Here is a 12,392-nt window from a genome sequence, read left to right on the forward strand (position 1 = left end):
ATATCTATAAGTTGGCTCGTTTTAATTTTGGTGCCATAACGCAGGACATCGGATTTTTCGACCCATGAGACATCTAAAGCGTTCGCCTTAAAACTGACACCGGCGTTAATTGCCACCGCGCTAATCCTGTACTTGCGGCAAGGCGACGGGCGGATTATTTTATTACCCAACGTCGTGCTCATGTGGCATGACTAACGAGCAACCACCAGTATTTCTGTAATAACTTGGAGGTTGGTGTGTTTAATAGCGTATTACAAACCGCAGGCCGTCAGGGCACCAGTTTGACTCCTAACTTGCTGGGAAACTCCTTTACATTTCGGCGGCGGCGACAGAGATCAGAGTGTAGTAAAACTGGAAACACGAAAACCGAGACTGAGTGACTGAGTCCGATAAATGTATATGCTTCAAAAGGCTGCGACGAATTCAATTTGGCGTTGTGTAGGCGAAATCGTGCTAATGTTCGCTGTAGAACCATTTCTAAGCTTTCAAATTTTCCGCCGTTTACCTGTGGCGCTGTACACGCCAGCGACACTTACAGGAATGCAACGTTAACACCCGCAGCGTCTCTAGCGGCTAGCGTCGGAAGCGCGTAGCAGGAAATTATCAAAATATCGCGTGTCGCAGTGGTGTCAGGTTGGATAGGTGTCGTCAGCAGTTGGCGACCTTTCAAGATTCAAGGCCTCCAGTTACGTGCAGCTGAGAGGCCGTCCGTCATTCATCAACTGATGCTGCCGCAGTTGTGAGACGGCGGGAGGCAGCCGGGTGCGTATTTGACAGGCACACCCCGAACGACCGGCCTCACGATGTCGAAGCACATCCGATGGGACAATTTGTTCACGTACGACACCCTCGTACACGCTGTCGGAGGAGCCGCCGGCAGTGCAATGGCCATGACCGTGTTTTTTCCTCTTGACACGGTCCGCTCCCGCCTGCAAGTCGAGCAGCACCGCGAATCGAAAAGCACCCTCGCCCTCCTGCGTGAGATTCTGCGTGACGAAGGACCGGGCGGTGTGTACAGGGGCTTGGGACCCGTGCTGACATCGCTGTGGTGCTCGAACTTCGTGTACTTCTACTCGTTCCACGGTCTCCGATCGGTCGTCTCCGCAGGCGACGCACGCCGGCACGGAGCCCTGTCGGACCTCTTGCTGGCTGCCCTCGCTGGTGTCGTAAACGTCCTCACAACCACGCCGCTATGGGTCGTGAATACGCGGATAAAGATGCAAGGAGCCAAGCTGGCCGCCGGCGACCGCGAGTCCCTACGCAAGCACCCGCGGTACGAGGGCCTCTGGCACGGTCTGGTGCACATCGCCCGCACCGAGGGCATGTCGGCCTTGTGGGCCAGCACGTTACCTTCGCTCGTGCTGGTCTCCAGCCCTTCTGTGCAGTTCATGGTTTACGAGGCGCTCAAGCGGCGCGCCGACAGCGCTGGCTTGCCCCTCAACGGCGCCGTCGTCTTCCTCATCGGGGCGGTGTCCAAGGTGATCTCGACCGTGGCTACTTACCCGCTGCAATTGGTGCAAGCCAAACTGCGCTACGGCTGCCCACCGGAGCTGACCAACAAGAGCCTGCTCGGAATTTTGATGCACATCGCCCGAACGCAGGGTCTTCCTGGTCTCTACAGGGGTCTCGAGGCCAAGCTCTGGCAGACGGTGCTCACGGCGGCGCTCATGTTCGTAGCTTACGAGAAGATCGTGCGCTTCGTCATGCAAATATTGAGGCCATCGGCGGTGCGCCGCGCTGCTTAGTGAACAAAGAACAACACAAAACTCCGCAAAGGGTTCGAATTTTTTTTATTTCTTTTTTTCTGCTTTATACGACGCCCCACAGCTGCGCTGTCGGTCATCTTCGCCCCAGCGACAAACGACGAGACTGCCAGCTGCTGAATTTTGTGTAGGCCGCCTGCAGAAGGTCGTCCAAGTGGCCCGCCAACTGTGTAAACAACAAAACATATGACACCGCTATTAGGACAGCTTGTAGTGGCATCGAAGGAAAATAAATTTAACAATGGCAATAAGTGCAAGTGACAATAGTTTGATGAACTACTTCTTTATTGGTTCTCGTGTTCAAGAGTCAATTTTGCAACTGTGTTTATTTTTCAATGTCCTGAAACCTTAGCAAGCTTGAATGGAGCGATGCTCTAGTAGTGTGTATCTCCATAGCATGTTTAGTAGAAACTATTTCTGAACCAATTACGCTGCACATGTTGCAAAATCACATGTTCAGTATTGCAGAAGTGCAATGTGGTAAGTACAAGCCCTTCTACACCTACTAGATGGACCTAAATGGGCAAGGTTCTGACATGTTGCAGAAGCCACCGGGTGTGCTAGAGCTGAAATTAGCGTCGAAAATTGATAGCTGGGCATAATTATATCTTTTATGAATGCTACAATGGTAAACTATGGTGCCAAACTACTAACACTATGTTTACTCACCAACCGGAAAATTTGGTATGCTTGCTATGACTTGAAGTTGCTCATTTCATGTTTTAAGTGAGAAGGATAGTGCAGGAACAAGTTTTTCTTTCTGATGGTTAAGCAGATCTTGGTGCAATTATGCTGCCATGTCCATCATGTCATACACAATACATTACTGAATAAGTGCTAGAAACCTTGTTTCTTTCACTCCCCAGATCACGAATGCATTATGTAGATCTTTTCTCTGACAACTCTTGAAACTTCCCTTTGCAGTCGGTGCTGCGTCAGCTAACCAACCTTGAACACTAAACATAGCAATGTTTGAGTGCATTTACTACAGCGGACTTTCCAGAATAAGCAAACAAGGTGCTGTGATAAAGACTTGGCACTCAAGGCACCCATTTGGCCTTGTGCCAGCTTGATCTGAAGCAAAGAGAAGTGCTTGCAGCAACTTTACAAGGTATGCACATGACGCAAGTGGAGTGCTGTGTTTCCCGTGCAACCAGTTAGGAGGAGGAAGCACTCGGCACGACAATAAAGTGATCGAAGCCCTCAAGTGGAAAGCAAGGAGATTTTCCTACTCTGGCAAGCAAGGCTGTACAGAGTGTCTAAAAAAAAACAGATAAACAAGGTCGCATAATGAAATCTTTAAAAAAACAAATGTTAGAACTGAAATGGATGCAACAAACTTGTATATAGCACAGTGCTATTAACATCACTCCACAGCAATGGTACAAAGTTTGTGCTTAAAATATTTACAGAAGAATAAATAATGACAGTTACGCTGTCTCTGCAGACTACACCTTCAATAATTGATTCTGACTGAGGTTTTTGTCGTGTATAGGCTGTGCCTAGGGGGACAAGTTGTAATTAATATATTGCCCATATAGAGCAAAGATCATTGCATAGATGACTGCTGATCAGTTTGCAATGGCAAAATGTTATAGCTGTCTAAGCCCTATTCGCGTACACACACAGTAGAAGGGTGCATTTCTGACATACACACTTGGTTCTGCGCGATGACTGGTTTGACCACAGCATGCCTGCTCAGATACCTTTCTTTGTTACGACATGCTGTCAAACCAAAGTGTAAAGCGCAAATGCCACGATCTTCCTGTTGCATAGCTCACAACTGCTGTTATGCGAAAACATAAGCTCAAAAGCACACTTTGATCATGCATGACTTGTACTGATTTTACAAGCAAAGGGACCATCCATAACACATTTGGCTTATCATGCAAGTAGCCACAGCAAATCATTTTCTGCTGTCTGTAAGTGCAAAAGCTATCACGGAAAGGGCAAGAAACACAACATTTAAATAATGAACCCAACATCGAAAAATAAAAAAAATAAAAGAATTTTCAGACTCAAGAGGTGCTGCGATTCCTTTAACTCAATCACTGTAAAGAGTACATGTTGCCAATTAATCCTTCATCATTCTTTACCCTTCATTTGCTGAGCAACATTTCCACTCTACATTATATCCAACGTAGTCTTCACTACAGCCAAGTAGGATTCTTCACTGTATCCAGTACATGGTCACTGGTTCACACAACTACACATGAAATGATTTTCACAACACCATTGCTTTTGTTCTGGACATTCTCTGGTATGGGAGAATGATTTAGCACTGCACATATTACATCTTCACCCGGACAAAGCACCAGCTACTGCATGGTGGCTGGAATGCTCAGCTTGAAACTGCACGGTCATTCGTTTTAATTGCGGCTACATCTGTTTACGTATCATTTCATATTATGACGTGCTCTTGAATATAATCGTGATGAGCAAACACCACGATCAACTTATTGCTTGGCTCATTACTGCTCTTCACATACAAAATACAACCAAACAGCTACAAAAGCTAGCAGAATACCCAAGTAGAATCCACAATATCTTTACTCAAGATCAGTCACTTACCAAAAAGGATTCTGTCCTTCGTATGTCCAGCATATCATAAAGCTTGTATCTCTCTCTCTCTGTCCTTCAATTTCACTATGACATTAATGCTTTACAAGCATAATACACACAAACCTCCAATCATACTATTTATTATGATGCATCAGAAAACAGTGACTGGGGATAATAAACCTGTCAGGAAAGTAGAAATAAATAACATGTGGCCTCAGGCTACTCACATCAGGAGCGTGATGCTCACGAAGAAGCTTGTCTCGGAAAGGCTGAAGTTGAGCATATTGGAAGCGTTCCAGTGTAGACCTCATGTTAACTGCCTGCAATACAACAAAGTAAAATAATGAAATTCAGTTCCTAACCCTGCACCAGTGATTGTACACATCATATTCAAACCTGTTTTGATACAGACATTACTCAAACGCCATGGCAGGGAAAGTCCTTTCAGTTCACTAGAAATGGACTAATTTCACGAGTTTAATTATGTCACAGTGACACAAACGATGCCAGCAACAGAAGTCCTTAGCAAGATGAAGGGCAACCAGAGTAGAAAGCACATAGTTCCTTTACCATGACAAGACAACTTAATGCTCAAGTTGAAAAAGTAGGGAAGAGAGCAAAAACATAACAGTTTCACCTGTAAGGTGGAGCAGTGGTGTAATAGCTGGCGAAATATAATGCACCGAAAGCCTCGGACTGTTTCGCGGGGTGTTTGTTGAAGCGAACATTCACAGGTAAGGACGAGCAATTTCGTATTTGATTGCGGAAGTTGCGCCTCCAATTGGTGAAGTGGAAAGACTTGCTTTTCTTCCTCCTCTTACCTGTCTGGACTTAATTACTGATCTCTACCAAACAACCCTTTAGCTTCCTACTGCTAGATTCATTAGGCTTTTCTCAAATTTATATTTGGGCTACCCCATTAACAGCCCCCATGTTATCCTTGAAGAAAACAAGACAGCAGTGCAACCCAGTAACCATGATGAGAAGCCAAGCGCTATAGAAGAAAAAGCCGATATGCTCAATCACTGTCATTCAATGTAGAAAAGGAAAGCTTAATTTCAGACCGCTTCCACAAATGGGAAAGTGCAGGGGGAGATCACGAAGAAGACATCGATGCCAGCTTTATCCAGTACGCAGATGTTGAGCGGGTGTTAGCCAACCATGGCAGCTGCTGGCGTGATCCTGCTTTCCAGGATCAGTATTCTCCATTGCTGTAGCATCGGCAGAGTGGCTGAGGGTAGAATCCTGACCTGCCAGCCTGCTGGTCGTAAGTGAAATCCTCATGGCACAATGAGAATTTTTCTTTTCTCTTTGTAATTTTCTCGCAAAGGATTTTTCGGGTTCCAGCGACAAAAACGACCAGGGGAGCAAGCCCATAGCATCTACCGCTGTAACAAAAGTGTACAATCGGAGCAGGGATGAGGCAATGCACTTTTCCCCCCAATATTTCCTTGGCAAAATTCACAATGGCATTCTCACTGGTATTCCTCTCAAGGTTGCCTTGAACCCAAGTACTACAGTGAGAAAGTCCTAAGGACTATTGGTACAACAGCACTGGCAGGCCCAGTGCACATCTGCACTGAATGTGATGGGACTGGTCTGTAGATGGAGTCCTGCATGCTAAAGCTGCACTGATGGCTATGAGAGACATCATACTGGAGGGCTACCAATCTCAACCAACTCTATGTCTTTAATGCACACCTAAATCTAAACGGATGAATGCCTGTGCATAGAGACTTCCCTTAGCGAAGTGCAGCCATCCCGGCTGGTTATTGAACCCATGACCTTGCACTCAGCTGCAGAGCCACTGCAATCATCTCAGTGTATTTTTTCAATTGTAGAGTAATACAGGAGGGCTAACCGATTGGATGGCACTTTGGATTAACAAGAGAGAGAGAGAGAAAAGTGTTTTGCTTACTCGTTCTTGAAAGAACACCAATAACGTAAGCCATAGTTGCACCATGACCCAGTGCGGAGTTATCACTGGGCCATGAAATTTTGGCATACCCAGACGTTCCTGCCAACTACACTTACCGATATTTACAGTGAACCTGTTATCATGACTAGATGAGGTGAAGGATGTCTGCTGTCAACTTCTGCACAAAATGTCGGCAGGAATTCAAGAAACCAAAGAAGATATAGTGCAATGAAATTTGGAAGGGATGTTGGCTTAGTCAAGGGATGTGGAGAGAAATTATCAAAGTTTTGTTCGTTGAGCTTTGCAGCTCTACGAAGGTTTTCTAAAGTGTGTCTTTTCTCAACTGCAAGGTACATCTAAAAAGAAACTTTGGCAGGAAGAAAGTGTGGCTTATGAGTAACGCACTGGAGATATTTTCAAAAGTTGTATTTTACCAGCTGCTGCAGTAAACAGACAGCTAAACATTTATGCTTGAAAATTTGTAAACATATACGGGTGACCATTCACACTTAGGTACAACCATCGAAAGTATCTACGTTTCTAACGATTTTACGCTGATAAGTGTAAGCAGTTGCCGAGTTGAGGCTGCCAGCAATGGTGCTACAGATGTGGCTAGGTGCAGCATGTGAGCAAGGAAATCAGTAAGGAGGTCACACGAGGGCTGCAGAAAACTTTTGCAGAAACACATTCTTGACATAAGAACACTCCAAGGCTATAACAAGGAGCATGCTGGCGGGTGCCGTGGAGCCTTGGCAATGGAAAACATTGCGCTGCCGGACTATGGGTTGTGAACCTGCAAGGTTGCACAGAGCTGCCAAGGTTTCCTTGCCACCTGCATTAATTCTTTACAAAGATGCAGCAGGATTAAAATTTCGTTTTTCGACCTTTGCTAAGCTTTTACCAATGTGTAGCCTCGGCGACACAGCATCATTAGCTGTAAACTTGGTGCACATTTGTCGACACGTGAGACGTGACCCACTACTGACTCATGACATGGTGAGCATGCTAACCATCAAGCTTTATATAATATAACGCCACCTTTGAGGCTGTTCCTCAAAGCTTCTCGACTGGAAACATCACCCTTCTATTATCCAAGTCATTTATCCGAGTCTCGATTCCTTCAACATGGCACTGTTTCATAAACATTTGTGTAATCAAATGAGAAGCAATGTACAGATCGGTAGTCGGTGCAGTCTGGCCAATCGGCAGGGTGCTCACCTTTTCTTCAAGTTGGGCACTGGTGCTGGGGAAGCACGTCCAGAAGTGCCGCAAAAGCTCAAACTGGGCCGTGTAGATGCTGCGAAGATCTCGCTGCACATCCACGCTCACTGTGTCTGTAGAAGGAGCAAGACACCAAAGCGACATCTCACAGTTGCCAAACTGTTGGCTACATTGGCCAAAACAATTTCAGCCAAATTGTTGATCACACTGGCAAAATTTTAAACATGTGAAATCACTCATGATTGGACAATTGCAAATCACTGTCAATTTGTCTAACAAAAGGCACGAAGAAAGCACATATAGACAGAAATGGTGCTAACACGCAACTACGTAGTTTTACTTCTGGAAAGCGTATGCATGCTGAATGCGCAACTCGAAAGAGCAAGTGTCACAAGTAGCCCAACCAATGAAAAAAGAAAATTGAGCAGAAACCATCGCAGAATGATTGTCAAAGTCAGGCAATAGCTTCCAATTCATCTGCTGAGACATCCTGCTGACACACTTATTTACCTCTATTGTTTAATACTATGAGGCATGTGAATGCTATGAGGTATGGACGTGTCAAGGTGCACTCGGCATGTAGTTTAGAGCCTCACCATGTGACAAGACAAGAGACAGTGATGCATTAATTTTTCCTTGCAGCTATGGTTGACCCATCACATATGCTGTGGTCAGCATCTTGTGAAGCATTGCCCATGATGCAAAGTGCTTCTTTTATATCCTGCAGTCATGTGCCAGTGCTCTAGCACAGCACGTCATGATTACAGAGGAACAATGTGTTTTGTGTACACAGAACATTGGTTCTGCATTCTCTTTTGCCATCTGAAGTGGGCTGCAGTTGGCGAAGGCATGAAACCAACACCGCCAGTGTGGCTGCTGTGTCTGTGGAAAGCTATCACAATAAATGCAAAACTCTTAGTATTCACAGCTGCATCTAGAATCTGAAACTCACTCTGGTGTAGTGAGAAAGAAAAAAGACTTATATAATCATTAACAACAAATTAATCTGCAAGAAAATAAATTTAATGCAGTACCTGGGTCATGCGCCTCACTTTGTTTTGTCATCTACACTATTTGTGCGATGTTGAACCAACACGTTACCACAAACAACATGAAGCTTGCCTTTGAGAGGCACCTGTTGTGCATTCTTCATCAGGGCACCACCTGGAGATAATTCACCCAGGACAGACAGGGCAGCTGAAGCAGGCAGTATCTGCACAAAGGGAGAACACAAGGCATTTACCACACGACAAAGACATAGAATGTGCATAGTGTAGGTCTCGTTGCCGCGATAGAAATATCCCACAACATGAACAACGACGCACCGACTCAGCAAAGACAATAAAAAATGGTGCAGCTTATCTTGCTTGCTCAACCTCAGCAGCTGGAGAGTTGTCAAACATGCCATATTGGCCACATCCTCTTATGTCAATGCAACTAACCATTTGCAAAAATAAATGTAAGAACATGGTGGCCCATTGTGATTCCAGCTCCTTTAATCATTTCCGGTGCACGCAGTCCTCAAAAGCATTGCCTTTGAGACTTTGAGGATGCTGTCACCAAGGCGTCGATCGATGGCGAAGGTGATACCATGTCGCGCGACATATCGCTTGGCTGGAAAAGCGACTTTTAGTTCAAGCCAGGAACTGGCCACCGCGGCACACAGTTCTAACCGCCTGTAGTGGACCCGATTTCCACGCAAATTAACAAGCAAGTATACATGAAGTTCAATGCAGTTTGGCTGGACTATGCCACTTAGATTGAATTATCAAAAAAATGCAAATTAATGAGGTGTGAATCAAATAGCTTTTGCTGTTCGGTCCAAAAAGATATAATTGCCTGTGTTTGATCATTTCTGAAAGTTACCAGAAAATCCTGAACTTTGGGCTGCCAGACAACAAAAACCAAGATTACTCCCCACTCTTCCTCCTTAAACACAATGTAATACCTTAAAACAAAGGACCCTCCCTATATTCTGTGAGGGCACCATTCAGGGCCTGACTGTCTATGACAATGATGTTGCAACTATGAATGGATATTCAGAAAATGTGTTGATTGATACTCAGGCCATGTGAGCATGCAGTAAACAGTGGTATTTGCCAGTTTTACTGTGACTAAGTTGGAAATATTTTACACACAATACATACTCCAAAAAAAGTTTACTGTCCTTCCTCAAGGTGTTCCCCATGCTTGTCCTTCCTAAAGTGTTGTCCTTCCTAATGTCCACAAACAGCTCTACTCCAGCGTTACAGGTGCACTGCATAGGTCCTTTGCTTGAGCAGAGGACACGCAATTCTTTTCACCCATCTAATGTATGTTCTAGTCATACTGCTAAACTGGAAAAGAAGAAATATTCAGAGGTGATTTAGCGGCAAACGCGGGATAAATGCGTGAGCATTACGTTGCAGTTATTTGAGATCCCAGGTGCATGATTTAAACCGCATGCACCACACTGTAAAGTGTTGTTTAGGAGCTCTGCGCTGTTTAGGAGTGGTCTGCTCCAGACCACCGTCAGTTGCACTGCATATATATATATATATATATATATATATATATATATAGTAATATCATAAGAAGCCAACAAACACTGACACCATGGACAACATAGGGGAAATTACTTGTGCTTAATAAATGAAATAAAGAAACAATAAATTAATGAAAATTGAAGTGGATGAAAAAACAACTTGCTGCAGGTGGGAACCGAACCCACAACCTTCGCATTTCGCATGCGATGCTCTACCAATTGAGCTACCGCGGCACCGTTTCCACATCCACTTTCTTGGGTATTTATGTGTCCTAGTAGAACCCTGGGAGTGTTAGCCAGCACCACCACCCACAGACGTTGGCGGCGGCCGTGGAGCGTCCTTTTTGCTGCAAGCGTCACGAGACGCCTTGGTGACAGTTGTGGGTTAAGTTCCCACCTGCGGCAAGATGTTTTTTCATCCACTTTAATTTCCATTAATTTATTGTTCCTTTATTTCACTTATTAAGCACAACTAATTTCCCCTATGTTGTCCTTGGTGTCAAGTGTTTGGTGGCTTCTTATGATATGACTAATAAAATTGGGCCCCTCAGTTAACCGCCTTTCTTCTCTGTTATATATATATATATATATATGACATCTATGTTCATTTATTTTCATCATACACTCTTGTCATACTATGCCAATTTTGGTATCTATCAAGTTAACGAAACAACCATGAGAGCACCAAAGCATAGGCGGCGGTATAGATACTGTCAAAGTGGCAAATCTTCGCCAAGAAATGCTTCGCATTTAGAAAACACGAGCCCCTTTGTCACACCCGCCTCTGTGCCACACCGCGTCAAGGTAAACAGCACAAACAACTTATTCCTCAGCAGGACGGTAGCCACCCTGTTAGGTTCCTCTTATGTTTCGTATATAACTACTCATTGCTGCTAAACCACAGCTTAGAATTAGTGAGAGTGCAACAGTAAGGGCACATTTGTGAAACGAATTTTCAGAAATACACAACTGATCTTCGAGGCTGATTGCAGGCTCTCTCTCTCTCACACACACACACATCACGCTGGATGCTCCGTCTGCCTAAATGCCAGCAGAAAGTGCGGCCTGTCAACTTGAATCACTTCAGTACATCTCACAAAACTGTTTCCTACATAAAAGACGGCATGTCATACTAAATAGACTGCACGAGCGCAAAATAACCACCAGAAACTACCGCCAAGCGTATACCTCGTATACAGCACGAAACGCTCACCGAAGCCAGAACACTGACTGCCCCTAGATAGTAGTGCCACTGCCTACACAATATAGTGGCACCCATGAAAGAAAGGTCTATATGCACGAGAAGAAAGGAAACTTTCTGATGATCACTTAACACACATACTTTTTTTCCCGCTTTGACACTCCTAATGCTAATGCACTAAAAAAAAACACGGAATAGGCAGTGCTCAAGCAATTGTACTCCTGCGCACAATTGTAAGATACAAGCCTTTCCAAGCCTGAATTTTTAAGGGATAAATGCCCAAGAATGTGCATTACAAAAAGTCCAAAGTACCAGTACAGTGCACAAATAAAGCCTGTGCTATCGCTTCCTTACCCCTTGGCTTGAGGGGGTCCACTGCGAGAGCTCCCGTTGCAGGACGCTAGGTGCCACATGAGCCTCAGGTGTCGCCGAACTGTCACCTGTCGTGGGTCCCCGCTGGTGACGCTCCCCCTGGCCCAGCCGCACGGGGAACCCACTGCCAGTCCCACTGTTGCCAACCAGGTCATCCAGCTGTGCCTTTTCCCACACTTTGGCCTGGCAGAGAATAAAATGAGAAAGGGGAATGACAAGTGAAGCCACAAAAGACATTGGGGAAATTTCTATGTTTTCCTTGGCTTCATAGTCTGCTGGCTTCGTGTGGTTGTTACTAACAAAACAGAGCCACTCAGTTCTCTTTACCCTTCATTGCACAGTAAGGGTCCAGTATCTGGCAGCCGTGATGTTTTGAGGCAGTTTACAAGGATTTATCGGCCAGTTGTCAGTAAGTGGCCAGTCTGAGATCACGTCTACGTTATGCCTGCATTTGAAATGATGTTCTGCATACTCTATGACTGCGCCATGGCTGTGTCTTGCACTAACACTCCCAGGGTTATTCCTGGCACACATATACAAGTAACTAAGACTGTGGATAAAGGAAAAGCTGCCACCGTGTAGCTCAATTCATAGAGCATTACTAGTGTAGTGTGGAAGCTGTGGGTCCATCTCCCAACAAGAGCAAGCTTTCCTCATGGTGTTTTCGTCCATTTTCATTTTCCTTATTATTTTTAGATATCGATTAAAGACAGTTAATTTCACCCATGCTTTTTTGGCTTCATTTTCTGATGGCTTCATGCGATACTCGCTGGTCTTTTAAAAAGATCATCAAGTAGTGCTACTTCTTGCATGCAGCCTACATCCCCCATG

The 12,392-nt window shown here is 44.9% G+C and overlaps 2 protein-coding genes across 2 annotated transcripts in view; one reads left to right on the forward strand and one right to left on the reverse strand.

Annotated features, from left to right (window-relative positions):
* The first annotated feature begins 582 nt into the window (after window positions 1-582).
* Window positions 583-1,745, forward strand: PMP34 (Peroxisomal Membrane Protein 34). The gene has a single exon (XM_050184472.3). It carries the CDS (start codon window positions 804-806, stop codon window positions 1,743-1,745), a length of 942 nt encoding a protein of 313 aa, XP_050040429.1. The 5' UTR covers window positions 583-803.
* A 94-nt stretch (window positions 1,746-1,839) lies between these two features.
* The window catches only part of Tfb1 (transcription factor B1), a 46,745-nt gene continuing 36,192 nt past the window's right edge, over window positions 1,840-12,392 (reverse strand). Inside the window, exons 8-12 of the mRNA XM_050184471.3 lie at window positions 11,544-11,744; window positions 8,587-8,677; window positions 7,462-7,577; window positions 4,553-4,645; window positions 1,840-1,929 (exon numbers count right to left, since the gene is read on the reverse strand). Of these exons, the coding sequence (XP_050040428.1) occupies window positions 1,840-1,929; window positions 4,553-4,645; window positions 7,462-7,577; window positions 8,587-8,677; window positions 11,544-11,744 (591 nt within the window). The remainder of the gene's footprint in view (window positions 1,930-4,552; window positions 4,646-7,461; window positions 7,578-8,586; window positions 8,678-11,543; window positions 11,745-12,392) is intronic.

This window comes from Dermacentor andersoni, chromosome 4 (genome assembly GCF_023375885.2).
Source record: "Dermacentor andersoni chromosome 4, qqDerAnde1_hic_scaffold, whole genome shotgun sequence".
Taxonomy (NCBI): Eukaryota; Metazoa; Arthropoda; class Arachnida; order Ixodida; family Ixodidae; genus Dermacentor; species Dermacentor andersoni.